The sequence below is a fragment of the Typopeltis vanoorti genome, chromosome 1 (assembly GCF_054136105.1).
Source record: "Typopeltis vanoorti isolate ZY-2024b chromosome 1, IOZ_Tvanoo_1.0, whole genome shotgun sequence".
In the NCBI taxonomy this organism is placed as follows: domain Eukaryota; kingdom Metazoa; phylum Arthropoda; class Arachnida; order Uropygi; family Thelyphonidae; genus Typopeltis; species Typopeltis vanoorti.
The window spans coordinates 16,434,849-16,454,502 of NC_143549.1; the positions used below are offsets into that span (position 1 = coordinate 16,434,849).

At 36.3% G+C, this 19,654-nt stretch overlaps 1 protein-coding gene across 1 annotated transcript in view; it reads left to right on the top strand.

The window, feature by feature from the left end:
• Window positions 1-17,991: 17,991 nt before the first annotated feature.
• LOC150109809 (uncharacterized) overlaps window positions 17,992-19,654 on the top strand; it is a 35,281-nt gene continuing 33,618 nt past the window's right edge. The window contains exon 1 of the mRNA XM_090396232.1: window positions 17,992-18,052. Coding sequence (XP_090252358.1) covers window positions 17,992-18,052 — 61 coding nt within the window. The remainder of the gene's footprint in view (window positions 18,053-19,654) is intronic.

A 19,654-nucleotide genomic window follows, 5' to 3' on the forward strand; every position in this document is an offset into this window, starting at 1 on the left:
GTCCTCTGCACTTGGTCGCTCGAAGTTAGACTTAAATGCAAGTCTAGTCCCGACTAGAGGAACTTTTTCTAAGCCTTTCTTTGATGATTTCCGAGTTAGTCGATCTCTGGCACAGGCAATTGGTTTTTACTCCGGGAAACTCGGGTTTTTCATCCCATAAACTCAAGAAAATCGACCGTAGTACCCACATTATTTCAGACAGTAACATATCTTGTTAGGGTTAGGCACCAAGAGATGGCAGCACTTGTTTGTCAGCCTCTTCATCGGTGGCTTCTATAATTAGTGATAGACATGGGCCAGCTATATCTGATTGGCTACCGGTGGAGATTCAACTGTCTGCTCAGTCTCCAAAAAGCTAGATAGGGTATAAATGTCTCACCTGCTCTCTACAAGTGATTAAAAGGCTGATTTATTTTTATATTTATTTTTATTAGATTTGATAATGAAAATAAAGATACAAATATAGAAGAAATTCATGAACATGTTTTGGGTTTTCAATCTGTAGAAGATACCACTGGGCAAGGATTATTTGAATTTATAAAAAATTATATTATTTAAAATTATTGAATATTAACATCTCAGATTTACGCTGCCAAACTTATGATAACGGTTCAAATGTGTGAGGCAAACATAATGGACTGCAGGGAAAAAAAAATCCATCCTTGAAATAAATTCAAAGGCTTTTTTTTTATTCCGTGTGCTGCTCATTCATTAAATTTGGTAGTTAATGATGCAGCTAAGATATCCTGTGAAATTATTATTAGAACTGCAAAAGAAGTAGCAAATGATCTTAATATTGATCGTATATTTCAAGACATTCGCAAAATAACAAAAACAAAAATGTTTGGTTACGAAGCATCAGATGAGACAGCCCATGATCCTAAACAAAATTTTAAAATAATTTTTTTCTTAGCGATTTTAGACACGACAATAACTTCAGTCACGGAAAGATTCATACTCTTAAAACAACATAGCGAGGACTTTAAAGTTATAAGAGACATTAGCAAATTAAAAGATTGGAGCGATGAAGATTTAATGAATCATTAAATCTTCATCGCTTTGCAATTTTGCAATGTTTTATTAAAAAAAAGTCGGCTCCAATTTCGTAGTCGGCTCTATTAAAAAATTAAAAAAGTCGGCTCCATTTCGTATATATAATTTAAAGCATCCTTTGGATGCTTTAAATTATATATACGAAAATAAATTGACTGGCACATTTCCGAATACTTTGATTGTAATGCGTATTTATTTAACATTACCAATATCCGTAGCATCAGGGGAAAGAAGTTTTTTAAAACTGAAATTAATAAAAAATTATTTGCGGTCAACAATGTCTGGAGAGCGTCTAACGGATTTATCAATTATATCAATTGAAAATAATATTATGGATTCATTAGACATTAAAGATATTATTAAAAATTTTGTGGCAGCTAAAGCAAGACGATAAATATGTAAAATAAATCTACATTTATCCCAATTGTTATATAGTTAAAAGCATATCTCCAAATTATCTTTGTTATGTAATAATGTTTCTTTTTATAATAAATAAAAGTAATTTTTGTTTATATATATATATATATATATATATATATATATATATATATATATATATATATATATATATATATATATATATATATAAATAAAAGTAATTTTTGTTTATATATATATATATATATATATATATATATTCTGTTGTATTTATATATTAACGAAATAAACATTTTTGAAAATTTGTATAATTAAAAATTCCTTATTAATGAATTTTAGTGATTACAATGTTCTACAATTGTTAAATAAAATTTATTTTTACGTATGCATATAAACTGTTTGGTACTTTTAACAATGTAAAATTTTTCGTGGAAACTTTTTTTAAGGGGGCGCTGAAAACGTTTTGCACAAAACCGCGCCTCCTACCCACGGCGCGGTACTGATTGTCGAAGTCTATTTCATGACTCAGTTGCTGTTTTATAGACAGTATGGCAAGATTTCTTAAACGCCAAAAAAAGTGCCTCCCGGGGCAGATCTTCCCCCGCTACCCCCTCTCTAATTTAGTGGTCTGTAGAATTGTTTTATGCACCTTACTGGTCCTTGGCCTTAGAAAGGTTCAGAAACGCTGCTCTGGAGAATTCAAAAGTAGTCTTAGGGAGGTTCTTATCTGGTGATGTAATTTTTGTGTTGGATCATTATCCAGAATAGAATAAATATCTGGATGTAGTAGCTCTGCCATTTTGTAATAATGTTCTTCGTATCTAGGATAACTGTAGCATTTCCTTTGTCTGCAAGAAGGATTATAATATTTTCATTTTCTTTTAAATTTTTTACTGCTTGGAATTCTGCTTTGGTAACATTGCTTTTAGGTGGTTTTGCTTGGTTAATAGTGAAGATAGATTCTAATTGTATTAACTTAGCTTTCTGAGGTGGAAGGAAAGAAGCAGCCTTTTCAATGTTGGATAATAAGTTCTTTAGGAATACTATGAGGGGAAATTGCAAAATATTAAAAAACAAAACTTGCTGAGAATATCTGCTTTTATGTTTGAAAGATGGCAACCAGACTTATTAATTAAGATCTTGTTGAGGGGAAGATGATTCTTTGGTTTAAATAACTTCTTTTGTTCACTTTCAAAGCATCACATTTTCTAATTAATTTGAATGTATTTCTGTTATGGATGTAAGTGGCTCGAGAGCTATTTATATTCTTAATGTGTTGCCATAAGTTATTTTTTAAGTTTTTTTTATTATTTATTTTATTTATTTTTATTTTTTAAAGAGGCGGATAAATAAATTGCCTTATGGGATATTCAATTGTGCCGTAGACCGTTTAGTGTCCTTGAAGAAGTTTTGGTTTAGCTTTATATTAAATTCTTCTTGTGTGTTCAGTCTTGATCATTTCTTTAAAACTAATGAACTTTGGGAAACGCACGCACGCATGCACACACCCACACACACCCACCCACCCACCCACCCACCCACCCACACACACACACACACGCACGCACGCACGCACGCACGCACGCACGCACGCACGCACGCACGCACACACACACACACACACACGCACGCACGCACGCACGCGCACACGCGCACACGCGCGCGCGCACACACACACACACACACACACACACACACACACACACACACACACACACACACACACACACACACACACACGAGACGTCGAAGGACCTATAAGCGATGCAAAATAAATATTAAAAAAAAAATAAAACGACCCCCCCGAAAAAAAAAACCTAAGAAATTCTTTCGATATGTGACCAGTAGAAGAAAGAATGATTATGGAAGGATGACATTGATTAGTGAAAACGGAGGAATGATAACCGCTGCGCAGGATATAGTTGAGATATTTAACGAGCAATTTATAAAGGTATTTCATTCTCATTAATGTGACATCATGCAGAACTTGATTGCAGTGGGAAATGAGGAAGAACTGTTATTATGTGAACAGGAGGCATATGAGGAATTGAATCGACTTGATGTTAATAAGGCTGTAGCATTTTATGCTATTTCACCATATTTTGAGGGAATGTTCCGGAGAGTTAACAACAGCTTTTACATATCTCTTTTAACATGAGTCTTGCACTGAGTCAAGTTTCAAAGGAGTGGAGAGAGAGTAAAATTATTTCAATTGATAAGGGAGGTGATAAGAGCGACCTTGAATTATAGACCAGTCTGTGTGTCTGGAGTTGTTGTTGACGCGTTAGAGAAGTTAGTCAAGAACAAAATTTAGAATTGGGTTGACAATAGAAATATATCTTTGATGGCCAGCATGGATCTGTTAAAGAAAGGTCATGTTTTAGCAATCTGCGATGTAATTTTATAATAAAGTGGCAAATGAATTAGATTTGGGTATTGCATACACAGTAGTATACTTAGATTTTGCAAATGTCTTTGATAAATTGCGACATGATAAAATGGTAACTAAATTGGAACGGATGGGGCTAAACAGTAGATTACTTGCTGGATTGGAGATTGGCTATCTGATAGGTATCAGCGAGTTGTCTATGGAGGAGCGATATCCCAGAAGAGGAAAGTTACTAGCGGTGTACCGTGAACCCCAAGGGTCTGTTTTGGGTCCATTGTTTAATTCGTATGTAAATGATATTGGAAGATGTCGGAATGGTGATATGTAGTTGTTTGCAGATGATACAAAGCTGGGGAGAAGTATCAGGAGTAGAGTAGATGCTGTAGCTTTTGCAAGAATATTTCAATACATTGGCTGAATGGGTAAATGAGTAGGGATGTTATCGAATGTTGCAAAGTGTAAGGTTTTGAATTTGGGAAGCAGAGATGGGATGTAAAGTACACAATCGGTGGAAATATCTTGGAAAGGCCCAGAGACGATTGACTAAGGTGGTTTCTGGTTTTTTAATTTTTTTAATTAGTGATAGCCTTGGGCCATCTGTCTCTGATTGGTACCAGTGGAGATTGAACTGCCCACTCAGTCTCCAAAAGTTAGATAGGGCTAAATGGCCTCGCCTACTCCCCGTATACGGGAATAAAAAGGCGTTAGCTGATTTATTATTATTATTATTATTATTATTATTATTATTATATTTTGCAAGAAGATTTCATTAATAAATAAAATACTTCTGTAAATAATAAATACTAAGTAATCAATACTTCTATAAATAAAACAAATACTAACAATTTCAATCCTCTTCTTCTTCTTCTTCTTCTTCTGCAGCTTCTCCCACTTAAGTGGGGTCACTAATTATTTACTATTTAATTAATAACGAATTATTTAATAACGAATGGGTTCAATAATTAGCATGAAATAAAGTAGCCTAAAATAGAATAATATGCTCCCATTCCAATTTCATATTGTTACCTCGCTTGTAACTCAACTTGAATAACGATACACTGTGGTTAACTCACAGTCTGCTATTGTCTATCAGTGTCTGTGTTCTGCTTCTATATGTTTAATTTGCAGGAAGTATTTTGTCTATAAAATTTTCACATTTTGAATAAATAATAAATGAAAATTAACTTTTCTGAATTTCGTTAAATGAATATTAATAAAGGTAGAAATTAAGGTAAAAAAAACAAACTTCTATTACGTTATTATTTTGGGAAGACTAAGAGCCATCAATTTGCCAAATAACCTTTTGGCAAATTACTTAAATGAATTCAGTTTATGAATTAATTAAATTTAATTTATGAGTTACATGAATTCAATTGGCTTCCGCCAATTTAAAAATACGAGGCTTATTTCTAATAAATAAATACATAGTTTAAAATAAATAGTTTACAAATGTTTATAAATAAAATAAATATTTTAAATTTGTTTAACACATTATGTATAATGCTTTAACAGATTTTAAACTTTAACATTTGAAGATATTATGATGCGATGTGTATTGGCAACGAACGTCCCCATACTGCAACTATTTCACTATAGTGCTTTTAGTCACACATTATAGTTGATAGTCGATTATGAGAAGGGAAAAAAATCTATCGACTTTTTAAATTTAGTCTTTACAAATTCGGATCAACATTGTATTAATATCTAAATATACTTCAACTCCAAGATAACAACAATTTCATGCGCTTCTCCAAAATACATTTCATCAACCATTTCCTTAGAAACATCGCCCTGCATCGCAATATGCAACATTTAACAGACTCCGATCCTCCAAATCTGATTTCCTACCCTCAAATAGCACTTTAAAATTTTCATGGTCCTGAAATTGTCGTTTGCTTGTCTTCATATATTTTGGTTCTTCACATCATATATTATATTTTCGCGTTTATACTGAGTTCTGGCCCTCTTTTAATTTTTGTGAGGAAAAAAAACTCCTGATATTATTGTTGAGAATTTTTCAGTAGAAAGACGAAAGTGAACTTACGTTTCGTTTCAACCGCTTGAGTGAACAACGTTCTTTCTGTGGAAGCAGCTTCTCTGTTCTGTTTATGGCTGAAGAAAATTGTTCCTAAAAAGCTTGGGATATGGAGAACAGTTAAGAACAGCCTTAACACCTCTAGAATAAACTGCGCTATAGTGTTGAGAAAGATTACCTGCCTACTTCTGTTTTTAACTTCGTTTTTTTTTAATCAAGTTCATTAAATTGAATTTTCCTGCTGTCAGTTACTTGGCGTATTTTATCCGTAATGAAACTCTAACTGTGAAATGGTATGACACTGAGCAAAAACTTTTTTCTTTCTCACGTCTCAGGATCAAAGGCATGTTCGATATTTGATCCTTATGATAACAGCGAGCATCATATTCTCCCTTTAGGAAATAAAGTGACTTTTCTTTCAAAGATTGTTCGATTTTTCTTTCATTTTTTCCCCATCCGTGACAACGCCCATGGAAAAAACAATAGAAAGGAAGAACAAGTTTTTATAGAATTATATATCAAGTTCCATGCTAGATGAATTTCTCTCGTTACCTAGAATTAGTAATGACATGGTCTGGGAAGGAAAAATAAATAAACCTGAGAGAACTTCGAATGCTAGTTTGATTACCAACAAATTATTTTAACTTTGAAGGCCTTTTAATGCTTCTGGTGTCATCGAGAAGTAGCGAATTTGGAAAATTATGCTACAAGAAACTTTTCATAGAATTTATCAATAGCAAAAAAAGAAAGAAAAATGAATGAAGGCATGGTTACAGAAATAAAATAAAACTGTACATTGATATATTGCCAAATGTTTGTCGAAATGAAAATTATTACTTTCAAACTTCTATTTGTCATTACATGTTCACAAAACTCTTGTTATCACAGAGTCAAATGTCTGAATTGGGACCATATTTATGAAACAAAATGCTCTAAATGAAGATAATATAATATCTTCAAACTTCACAGTGATTTGCTGAAAAATCTGAAAGGTTGATATATATCAGACATTTTTAAACCCAACCTTCATTCACATATGAAAATTTTCTATCTTTCATAACCGTTAGCTGTTTTTTGGATGATTTCGCTCATGCTCATTTATTCAATTACTGAACCACCATACTCACCATTTTACTTACATTACATTACTAACATACCATAATCTATTTCGGCAATCGTCACTAAAATTATGCATACATAGTTATAGATGCACCGCTGAAAATGAAAATGTGGTTTTCTGTTTTCCTGCCTATTTTTCTAATTTTTTTTTACAACAATTGCTAAATTTAACTAAAGAGCAGCTATATTTATACAATAATAATCGCATTCTACGTTGATTAAAGAAATGCAGTTTAATATCTCCTGTTTGGACATCAGACTTAATTTACAGACAAAAAAATACTGTTGTTGGTGATGATGGGAGATAGATGGCGTTGATGGAGAATTGATTGGTAGTGGAGAGGATGAGATGTATTTGGTAAAGTGGAGTGGTGTGTCCTCCCTCGAGGAGTCATTGGGCTCTCTGGAGGTGTCACGTAATAATAATAATAATAATAATAATAATAATAATAATAATAATAACCACTTTGAAAATATAAAATAAGGACCCTGTAGATTAATAACATTGGGGATAATCAAAACATCTGGAATGCGATTTGCTTTCGAACAACTTCTTGTGCCTATATTTGCAACACTAATTTTTAAAAAAATATCCCAATTGGTAGGGGGGTAAGGACTTTCCCCCCCAAACAATGCATAATATGTATTTTCGAATAATCGTAATATTTCGTAACTTCTTTTACAAGATACAACTATCAGAGATATTTAAAAAACAACGTGTCAGGACTATTTAGACACTGACAATTTTATAATTGATAAAATGAATAACTGAAAATTAAACTGACAAAATAAAACTAAAACTAATAAGACGGTGTACAAGGATATAAAATATATTATTATTTCAAAGGCAAATATCTGAAATTTCAGTTTCGAAATTGGCAAAGAGTGCTTTTCCACTGTACTTCTTAAAAGTCACCCAGGAGCTGACCTGTTCGCTTTTTATTCGTGGTTTTGATTCAGGTTGCATTAACTTGGCAAATGCAACCACATTAGTTGATCTCATCAGAAACATTAGAAGAACAAAACTTCTCTTCTCAGCCAAAACTTCTCTACAGCAGTCCTGTGTCGGAAAAGTGTATTTTGTATATGTGGATTCTCGGTCGATGCACGAATTATAACCCTGAAAAATTTACATTTTATTCTTATTAATAAAATTTTATTCTTTTATGAATTTTATTCTCGATTTTGAAACTTGTAAGTTTCGAAATTAACAAGACAATAACGTCGTTTACTATCCTCTAATACTGTCTAAACTTTACTATTTATTAACGTTCGAGGTCCTTGCAACCGCAAAGCTTTCTGTTCTTAGATTGGAAAGAGTAGATTCTCTTTGCAATCAATACGAGGAAAACATTTATAATAGTTTTGTTCAGATATACGTAAGTACACGGTCTCATACAGCGTAGTATACTTTTCTTCCAAATCTTATGTTTGTCATCCCGCATAGCATGCAAAATCAATCAGAAAACATGCAGAATTAAGACTAAATATGATATTTAAATCTAGTCTTAGCTTCTTTGAGGTAAACCTAAAAACCAACCAACTACTGAAGAGAATTCAAGCATTTAGGAATACATGCTTGAAGTTTAACCACATGTCCAGTAATATTGTCACCAGCTCTCAAGAGTCTATGAAGATCGGTCCTTAATAACGACGCCTTTTGGTCTGGCAGACCTGGATTCGAATCCTGTCTAGAAAACAAGGACCATTATAAGGCGTTTTTGGCTGAAAGTGTTGATTTTCTAAGGTAATGGCAGACTTTTCCTCCTCGAAACTGAGGCTTTTCATTTCGTGAAACAGATAAACTGCTTGAAAGTTTATTTTTCACTTGGTTAGACTATAATAAATTTAGTTTAATCCTTTAAGTTAAATTGTCTTGTAATAAAAGCAAAGGTGGAGCAAGCTACCAACACTCCTAACCCAGTATCTCCCATAATGCAAAACACATCTCCTTGAGGATATGTCTAATGTTATGAATTAAGGGAAGGACCACTACCCAGACTAGTTTCGACCTTTATCAGTGGGAGCCAGTCCCAGAGTTGGAGATACCAGGCAGAAGCAGTAGCAAGGTCATCTTTATTATAGGAGTTGCCAAAAGGTCTGCCACCTTAAAGGTCCGTGTGTAGAGGCTTAAGTGCTGTGAGGACATCATGTTGGAGGCTTAATGGATTTTTTACAACACTCAAAAAGAATTAAAATAGAATTTAATACTTCCTATATTTCGTCCTAGTCACTAGGACATCTACGGGGATTACAAAAACAATTAATGTAACATATGCACAAATAACAAACAATACTAAGCCCAACCACGTGGGTGACACTAAAGTCCTATCTAGGTAGAGCGCCCTCTAAGGGCAGTAGTAGGTGGCCTGGAATGTAAGGTGGGAACTCTGGTGATGAGTGTTTCCCAAATCTTCGGAAGCTTAATGCAACCATATTTATTGAGATTTGGTTGGTTTTTGAGAGCTGCTGCTGCTTCTAAGAAAAGTCTCTCTTTCTTGAATTTGCTGTGGTGGAGCATGGTGGTTTTCTTCCATTATACTCTGTGGGTGGTGTCCAAAACATGGTCAGCCAAGCCTGAATGGCCATAGTTATGTTTGAAGATGTAAGACTTGTGTTCCTCTAGACGGATGGATGCTGATCTGCCTGTCTGTCCAAAGTACGCCAGCTTACAGGAACAGGGTACTTTGTAAACTCCAGGCAGAGAGAGAGGAGGGAGCTGATCTTTCGTAGAACGGATAAGGGTAGCCAGTTTGCGGTGGGGCTTATATGCTGTGTGTAGATTGTACTGTTTTAGTATCTTGGCTATTTTTTCAGATGTGCCACGGATGTAAGGTATGGTGATGGCATTTTTAAAATCTTGTTGACGAGAAGGAAGGGGAATGGGGGAGGAGTTGATTATTTTTTTGATACTGTGATCGCTGTAGCCATTGGAAAGGAAAGTGCTGTGTATGTGGTTAAGCTCATTAGTGAGGGCGGTTCCACTGGAACAAAGATTGTGGGCTCTCTTGGTAAGAGTTTTAATAATGCCATATTGTTGAGAGGGGTGGTGGTGGGAGAGTTTGTGAATGTATCTGCCTGTGTGTGTGGGTTTTCTGTATACGGTGAAGGTAAGTGTATCATTAGGCAGGCGTGCGACTAAGGTGTCTAGGAAGGGTAAACAATTGTTCTTTTCCTTTTCCATAGTGAACTGGATTCTTGGATGTAGACTATTGAGATGACTGAAGAAGGAGTCTAACGTGTCTGGGCCATGAGGCCAAATAGAGAACACATCATCTACATATCTTAGCCAGATAGAAGGTTTGAGTGGGGCTGAGTCTATGGCTCGTTTTTCGAAATCTTCCATATAGAAATTGGCAAGGGGGGGTGAGAGGGGGGAACCCATGGCAGTTCCCTCTATCTGCTTGTAGATTTTGTTGTTCCAAGAGAAATATCCAGAGTTAATGGCAAAGGAAAAGAGATCTAAGATGTCAGAGGGAAAAACGTTTTCTAAGAGAGATAAGGTGTCAATTAAGGGAATATTGGTAAACAAAGAGGAGATATCAAAGCTTACCAATATGTCTGTCTTCTTCAAGGTTAAATTTTCTGTGAGGGCTTTAAAGTGGGTCGAGTTTTTTTATATAGGAAGGGGACCTTCCGGTGAGGGGGATCAGAGAGTTGGCCAGCTGTTTTGATAGTCTATAGCAAGGTGCATTGGTAGCATCTACTAGAACACGATGCATAACTTAAGTGTTATGCACTTAATGCATAACATCCCGCTAGAACACGACCCCACAAAAACACAAGTTAAGAAACTTAAAATTTTACTCAAAAAAGTATCTTCCTGACCCCCTGATGTCACGAAAAAACTTAAACCTTTCCGCTCCCGTCCCCCCCGAATATACGGTTTACCAAAAATCCACAAACCCAATTCCCCACTCAGGCCTATAGTAGATGCTACCAATGCACTTTGCTATAGACTATCAAAACAGCTGGCCAACTCTCTGATCCCCCTCACCGGAAGGTCCCCTTCCTATATAAAAAACTCGGCCCACTTTAAAGCCCTCACAGAAAATTTAACCTTGAAGAAGACAGACATATTGGTAAGCTTTGATATCTCCTCTTTGTTTACCAATATTCCCTTAATTGACACCTTATCTCTCTTAGAAAACGTTTTTCCCTCTGACATCTTAGATCTCTTTTCCTTTGCCATTAACTCTGGATATTTCTCTTGGAACAACAAAATCTACAAGCAGATAGAGGGAACTGCCATGGGTTCCCCCCTCTCACCCCCCCTTGCCAATTTCTATATGGAAGATTTCGAAAAACGAGCCATAGATTCAGCCCCACTGAAACCTTCTATCTGGCTAAGTTATGTAGATGATGTGTTCTCTATTCGGCCTCATGGCCCAGACACGTTAGACTCCTTCTTCAGTCATCTCAATAGTCTACATCCAAGAATCCAGTTCACTATGGAAAAGGAAAAGAACAATTGTTTACCCTTCCTAGACACCTTAGTCACACGCCTGCCTAATGATACACTTACCTTCACCGTATACAGAAAACCCACACACACAGGCAGATACATTCACAAACTCTCCCACCACCACCCCTCTCAACAATATGGCATTATTAAAACTCTTACCAAGAGAGCCCACAATCTTTGTTCCAGTGGAACCGCCCTCACTAATGAGCTTAACCACATACACAGCACTTTCCTTTCCAATGGCTACAGCGATCACAGTATCAAAAAAATAATCAACTCCTCCCCCATTCCCCTTCCTTCTCGTCAATAAGATTTTAAAAATGCCATCACCATACCTTACATCCGTGGCACATCTGAAAAAATAGCCAAGATACTAAAACAGTACAATCTACACACAGCATATAAGCCCCACCGCAAACTGGCTACCCTTATCCGTTCTACGAAAGATCAGCTCCCTCCTCTCTCTCTGCCTGGAGTTTACAAAGTACCCTGTTCCTGTAAGCTGGCGTACTTTGGACAGACAGGCAGATCAGCATCCATCCGTCTAGAGGAACACAAGTCTTACATCTTCAAACACAACTATGGCCATTCAGGCTTGGCTGACCATGTTTTGGACACCACCCACAGAGTATAATGGAAGAAAACCACCATGCTCCACCATAGCAAATTCAAGAAAGAGAGACTTTTCTTAGAAGCAGCAGCAGCTCTCAAAAACCAACCAAATCTCAATAAATACGGTTGCATTAAGCTACCGAAGATTTGGGAAACACTCATCACCAGAGTTCCCACCTTACATTCCAGGTCACCTACTACTGCCCTTAGAGGGCGCTCTACCTAGATAGGACTTTAGTGTCACCCACGTGGTTGGGCTTAGTATTGTTTGTTATTTGTGCATATGTTACATTAATTGTTTTTGTAATCCCCGTAGATGTCCTAGTGACTAGGACGAAATATAGGAAGTATTAAATTCTAATTTAATTCTTTTTGAGTGTTGTAAAAAATCCATTAAGCCTCCAACATGAATACCTTAAAGGTCGAAACTAATCTGGGTAGTGGCCAATCCCTTAATGCATAACATTATACATATCCTCAAGGAGATGTGTTTTGCATTATGGGAGATACTGGGTTAGGAGTGTTGGTAGCTTGCTCCACCTTTGCTACGAATTGCTGGTGTTGTACTACTTACCCAGGTAAGATGGTACAACACCATATTCAGTCCTGAAGATATTTTCAGGTGCAAACTTTGTTTGTTCTCACTTGGATAAAGGATTAAACTAAATTTATTATAGGTAAACCGTTTATAGAACACATTTAATAGTTAAGATATCACACACTATCCTTGTAATCATGTTTTGTTCGTCTATAATTCAAAACCACCTCAACTCTGCTCCCTCAAAAAATCGGTATTTTAATTTATTGTCGAATTTCATGTACATTATTTTAACAAGGATAAGGAAATAAATCATGTGTATACCAAAGACTTTACTTACATAATGCATCCCATTATGCTTTTTTTTAAAATAATAATACCAAAGAGAGTTTGTTCTCCTGTTGTTACACTAATCAGGAAAAAGTTGTTTGTAATACGCATACTTTCATCTGAAGAGACAGGGGAAGAAATAAAAAAAAAATTTAAAAAAAACCAGTATGATCGTATTTCATACGGAAGTAACCGGGTTTTACCATCAGTGTTTTTCTCCGGTTTCTCATCCCGAAACGCAAGCAAACCAGAAAATATTAGCAGACGCAATACATGCGTCTCCTAGTAATAGTTGCTCGATAGTAACTCAAACCTGCTCACTGCCAACTGCCTGGTCATGATTTTATTTATAGCCAACAATTTCTCCTACAGTCTGAAATACACGCAGTTTGTGCCACATTCTCAATACATTCAGTTTCAGTGTTCTGCTTACTCAACTGTCATGTTTTGAACCCCCGGCCCCTCACTCTTTGTATCTTATTGGGGATAGTAAAAAAAAAAAATAATCAGCTAACGCCTATTTGTTCCCGAATAGGGAGTAGGGGGGGGGCCGTTTACTCTATCTAACTTTTGGAGACTGAGTGGGCAGTTCAATCTTTACTGGTAGCCAATCTGAGAGATAGCTGGCCCAAGGCCATCATTGATTCATCGGTACGCAGTGAAGAAGGCGACAAGCTAGTGCCGCCATCTCATGATCTTTAACCCTAACGCAATATTTTTAATGTCTAAAAATAGTGTGGGTTCGATGGTCGATTTTCTTGAGTTTACGGGACGAAAAACCCGAGTTTCCGGGAGAAAAAACCCACTAGCCCGTGGCAGAGATCGACAAACTCGGAAACCAGTCGAAAAAAGGCTTAGAAAAATTTCCTCTAGTCGATTACTAGATTTGAACCACTAGATCCTTTCTTGTTGTGGTCAAGCGACATAGAGTACAAAACGCCACTTCTACTGAGCTAGTCACGTTATCATAATCGAAGTATGGCATTACATGTCTTCAAGAATAACATAATTTCAGGTTATAAAATAGTAAAGAATGCTAAAGCTACAGAACGAGCTATGAGTATAGCCTGTGTAGCTCGTTCGGTATTGGCATCCTGTTAGAAATCAACTGTAATCTCTTGCAAAATATGGTGGGGGTTCTTGCTTTCTGCGCGCGTATGATTAATAGACATGTCATGCTATATATGTTCTGTGTGGATACTTTACCACTTTTAGCAGAAGCTTCACTTCAAAAATCGTATGAGGCACGGGAGTGATGATGCGGCATCCAGGGACGATAAATGTGAATAGCCGACTAACTACATGTTCAAAATGTAAATTATGAAAAGCCGAGTGGATAGGCGGTGACTGGCTGTTAATCCTAACACGTTAAAAGGAAAATGAGATTACATTTCATAAATTTAATACTTCTCGTTAATATATCAGTGAATTTAGATAGACCATGTGTAGTTCAGTTGATGTGGCGTTTGCACACCACGGCGCTTGACTGCACGAAGGAAGACTTCGGTTTCGAATCTAGTCGGCGACTAGAAGAAATTTTTCTAAGCGTTTTTTCGACCGGTTCCCGAGTTAGTCGATCTCTGGCACGGACAAGCGGGTTTTTACTCCCCGAAAATCTGGTTTTTCGTCCCATAAACTCAAGAAAATCGACCGTAGAACCCACATAATTTCAGACATTAAATACGAGTGTTAGGGTTAGGGACCACGAGATGGCGGCACTTGTTGAGCCATCTCTCTTCACTGAGTGCCACTTAATTAGTGATAGCCTTGGGCCAGCTATCTCTGATTGGGTACCAGTGGAGATTGAACTGCCCACTCAGTCTCCAAAAGTTAGATAGGGCTAAATAGCCTCGCCTACACCCTATAAATGGGAATAAAAAAGCGTTAGCTCATTTTTTTTTATTTTAAAAGCATTTTATATTCGCAATTATCATTCCCTGGCAGATAACATGATGTCGTCATAACAAAGTAGGACTCAGATTGGGTGCGATTTAAACCTTTGATTGTGCACGAATTTCAAAGAAATTATATTTCATTCCAAATATTTAAATTGTGCCGTATCTCCCAGAAAAATAATTAGTAGTAGAATTGAAGTATATCGAAAGAAAGAAACGTTAAAAATACCCATAGTTATCATAAAAATGAAATATACTCTTCTTACAAAGAAAAAAAAAACTATATGAAACTCAAAAAAAAAAGTAGTAACGTCAGGCAATTCGTCTCCTGGATAAAATTACTTGTCGTCCTTCAGACTTGATTGAACAGCAGCAGCTCAAGTTCCGTTTCTTTTCTCTGTATGAACTTATTATCCCTCCCGTTAAGATCACTAATCATTGATAGCTTTACATACAAAAATTGGCCATTAAACTCAAAGAATACATTGAATTGAAAACACATCCTTCAAAATTAAGAATCTGGACTTTAATAACATATAGGAAAATTTAGAATGTATATTATTTTCACAACTATCATTACACTAGCCAATGATTGATTCACGACTAAACTAAACGAAACTTCTTATGGCTAACTCTGAATAACAGGCACTAATCAGTTTAACCATTGCTAAAGTTTAATGAACCTTAAAACCAGATGGATTTATTTGTTGATGAGAATTTTAATTTTTTATGTATATATATGTATAGAAAGAGTCCGCTTGATATAGAGAACATACGTATAGATATATAGAAAGATAAGAGTCGATTTCTAAAATTATTCATAGCATCTCTAGAAAAATTTATATTATACAGCTATCATATCTTATTTAGGAGAGAGGAGATCACTTACGCAAAAAGTAGCTTTAAAAGTATACATATGCATATATATAACAAAGGTGACAACCATTATGTAATTATCAAAGAGAATTGTGTTTTTTAAAAATATTTCTAATTATGCGTTGCATTGTGCGTGTTTACGCACTCGCTTGCACGCTTTTGCTGGCTCAGATGACTAAGATGTATTCGAAAAGGTTGATACCTGAGCAGGGCCGTTCCCTGGGTTTGCAAAATTTTTGTGCCCCCCCCGCCCCCTTCAGTGTATTATTTATTCCCTATTTTTTATGAACGTGTTCGATTATATGGCCCCTAAATATTGCCGTCCGGGTTCATTGCACCCTTTGCACCCAGGTACGGAACGGGCCTGTACCTGAGTTTTATATTTAGATGTTTTGGAAACAATTCCCTCTCCTTCTCGGAAATAACTCTAACCTGTGATCTCTCTTGGTACAAACATATCACAACTTTTGCCTCCTTTGCATCCAAAAAATTAGGCTTTCTCTTTGGCTCGAGGCGTTACTTGAACTCTGAACAACTCTTAACCTTATACAAATCACAAATCCGCACGATCATTGAATGCTGTTCTCACATCTGGGGTGGTGACTACAAACCGAAGTTTGAAATGTGGTTCCTTTCTTAAGGGCAGCAATCCAACCTCTTGCGTTCACACAGATTTGTGATCAGAGGGAATAATATTAATAGCAGATGCAGGATGTCCCTAAGAGTTCCATGAAAATATTGGATTCTATACAGAAAAAAGCAGTTAGATTGAATGGCGACCCCTTTCTCACTAATACACTCCACTCGCTTTCGCGGAGACGTTCATTCTCTGCAGCCTACATATTCCATAATACTTCTGTGGCTGCTGTTGGCATCAATAATTCCTCCATCCTTTTGCAAATCTGTCCAAATGCGTGCAGGAGCTAACCAGTACTCTCTCACAGTTCTGCTGCCCTGTGGAACAGTCTTCCACCACATTTGTTTCTCAGGGAATACAATCCGCAGCTTTTCAAATCAAATGTGAATAAATTCCTTATCGTCCATACACGGTACTAACGTATTATAGGTTGACTAACCACTCGTGGATGGGCTCTCCATTAAAAATAAATAAAAAAAAATTCCAAGGACTCCCAAATTTTTCTCACGATTATGTCATAGCAAAGGTGTAATAGTTCCGATTTATCCCATACCACTTGATGTCTCATTTGCGAGACGTCTTGTGGGTCAGCTGAAGAGAGCACATGTAATGACAAAGCTGAGGTATCACTGCTACGGTATTCAATATCTATGACGTATTTTTCAATACATTGCTCAATCGATTTTTCTGTCTGTCCACAATAAATTAATCGACAATTACACCATGGTCGATAAACACTCAGATATTTAAGTGGGTGAGCTAAGAGGTTTTGTGAATCGGAGTAATAATCTCATCAAAACAATTAGGGGATATTTTATTTTGGTTTTCTTGTAAATTATAAAGTTATAAAAATAATTTACAAATGTAACACATTTATTTTAAAATATTCTTAATATACAACAGTGTAGAACTCGCAACTGCGTACAAAATCATGTTAAAACTTGTCGGAACATGTCTTAGCCGTATTAGAATGTGGGGGTATAAAAGCGTGGCTTGTGCTCACTTCCACAGTGCATAATTATCACTTCAATTGTAAACTTGTGTCACCTACCACCCATGATTTTGTTAAAAATTGGAGAGCAATTTGTCGATTAGAAGCTGGACAAACGTAGCAAGCTGTCGCTTAAGCGTATCGTGTATCTCAAAGCTTGATTTCGCGACTTTGAAATCACTTTATGGAGATGAGAAATGTTCGAAATCGTCTTCGTGCCATAGATTTATATGCTTGAAGACCAATGGTTTACATTCCACTTACTGGAAATCACAAAAGAGCCCGATGAACTTGGGCACAGTAACACTGCGATTGGACAAATGAGGATTGAGTTCGTGTACTTTTAGTGACGATTCCATGTTCAGTCTGCAACCAGATAACCGTTGTATCTTGATATGACGTGAAAGTGGAACAAGAAATCATCCACAGTTTGTTCGTGAAAGACCCCAACGTTAAGGTGGGAGTTTGATGTATGGGCTGGAATAAGTATAGGTGGCCATACTGATCTCTATTTTATCAGAAACGGTTCCTTAACAGCCCAGAGATTTTGGAACCTATAGTTCATCCATATGATTCTGCAATTGACCAAGAATTCAATTTTATGGATGACAATGCTCGTCCACACTGTGCACATTTGGTACAAGAGTAGTTTGAGAAAGAAGGTATTGAACGAATGGACTGGCCTGCCTGTTCATCAGATTGTAATCCAGTTGAACATTCCTGGGATGCTTTAGGTAGGTGTGTTTCTGCTGGACTGGTGCTACCACGATTGCTTCAAGAGCTCGAAATTGCTCTCACAAGAGTGGGGAAATATCCCACAAGAACTGTTTGATCATCTTATCAAGTCCATGCAATCAAGATGTACCGCTGTTTTGGCTGTTAACTGAGATCATATGCCCTATTAAAAATTAACAAAAGCGTTTTTGGCTATTCTTGTTGTTATTCTTGTTAAAATTATTTCATGTTAAACTGTATAATTTGTTAAATTTGTAATAAATATCGATAATTTAAACAATATCTCATCAATTACACCCTATCCATAAGTAAGAAATATTTATTCATGTATAAAGTACCCAATAGTTATAATTATTTGCAGAAATTTATAATTATCAGACAGAAACTAAAAGATACCATGATTGTTTTGAATAGTGGTATACATACATACACATCGAAGGTCTGTGTAGTTCAATGGAAGTAGCGCTTGCATCCTCTGCACTAGGCCGCCCGAAAATAGACTTAGTTTAGGTGTCGCGGACTGGAGGAACCTTTTGTAAGCCTTTCTTCAACTGGTTCCTAAGTAAGTCGATCTCTGGAACAATCAATCAGGTTTTTTCTCCCGAAAACTCGGGTTTTTCGTCGTGTAAACTCAAGAAAATCTTCCTGTCAGGAAGATTACTACCTTCCATTCTTCATCTAAAGAGAAGCTTTCTACCTACCTTTCTTCATTTCAGACAGTAACATATCCTGTTAGGGTTAGGTACCAAGAGATGGCAGGACGTTTTTGCTGGTCTCTTCATCAGTAGCCACCTATAATTAGTGATAGACATGGGCCAGCTATCTCTGATTGGCTAACAAGTGGTGATTGAACTGCCCACTCAATCTCCAGCCTCCAAAAGCTAGATAGGGTGCTAGCTTTTAATGTTCATTATTTACTCGGTAGAACTGAATATAAAAAAGGAAATTAAATGACTTTATACCGAGATTGACAAATTTATTGTTAAGATACAACTAGTTTCGTTGAAATACAACTTCTTCAGGTATCATTGGTAAAGAGTAAAATAAAAATAACAGATATGAAACAATACATTAAGAGATCTAGTATAAAACAAGTACATTTAAAAAGAATGCGTGCTAGAGTTCCAACTGAAGTTGATTACGTACGTGAGCTGGTATTAGTGTGCGCCAGTATTGGACAGTGGCAATGTGCGCATCAGAAATATTATAGCTAAGGCTGTTATTAATATGAGATGAATCAAGTGATATTTCTTTAGATTCAATTATTCTTCTTTCCAGTTCATCATAGCACACACGGATATTACAGGTTTTCTGCCAATCAACGGTGTGTTGGCGGCCATCATCTGCGTTGACGGAGAAGAGAACGTGGCTAGAGAGAGCGCTGGCTCTGGTTCTGTTGTAAGAAATGTCTCTTTGATGTTCCTCCATGCATAAAAGGATGGATTTAGAAGTTTGGACATAATATGGCTTGCCACAATCATACAAAATTTTATAGACTCCTGGATATTGAGTAGGAAGATGTTTCATTTTAGGTCTACTTAGTATGGAGCGAAGTTTAAGGAACGTAGTGAAGCAAGTTCTAATGTCGAATTTCTGAAGCA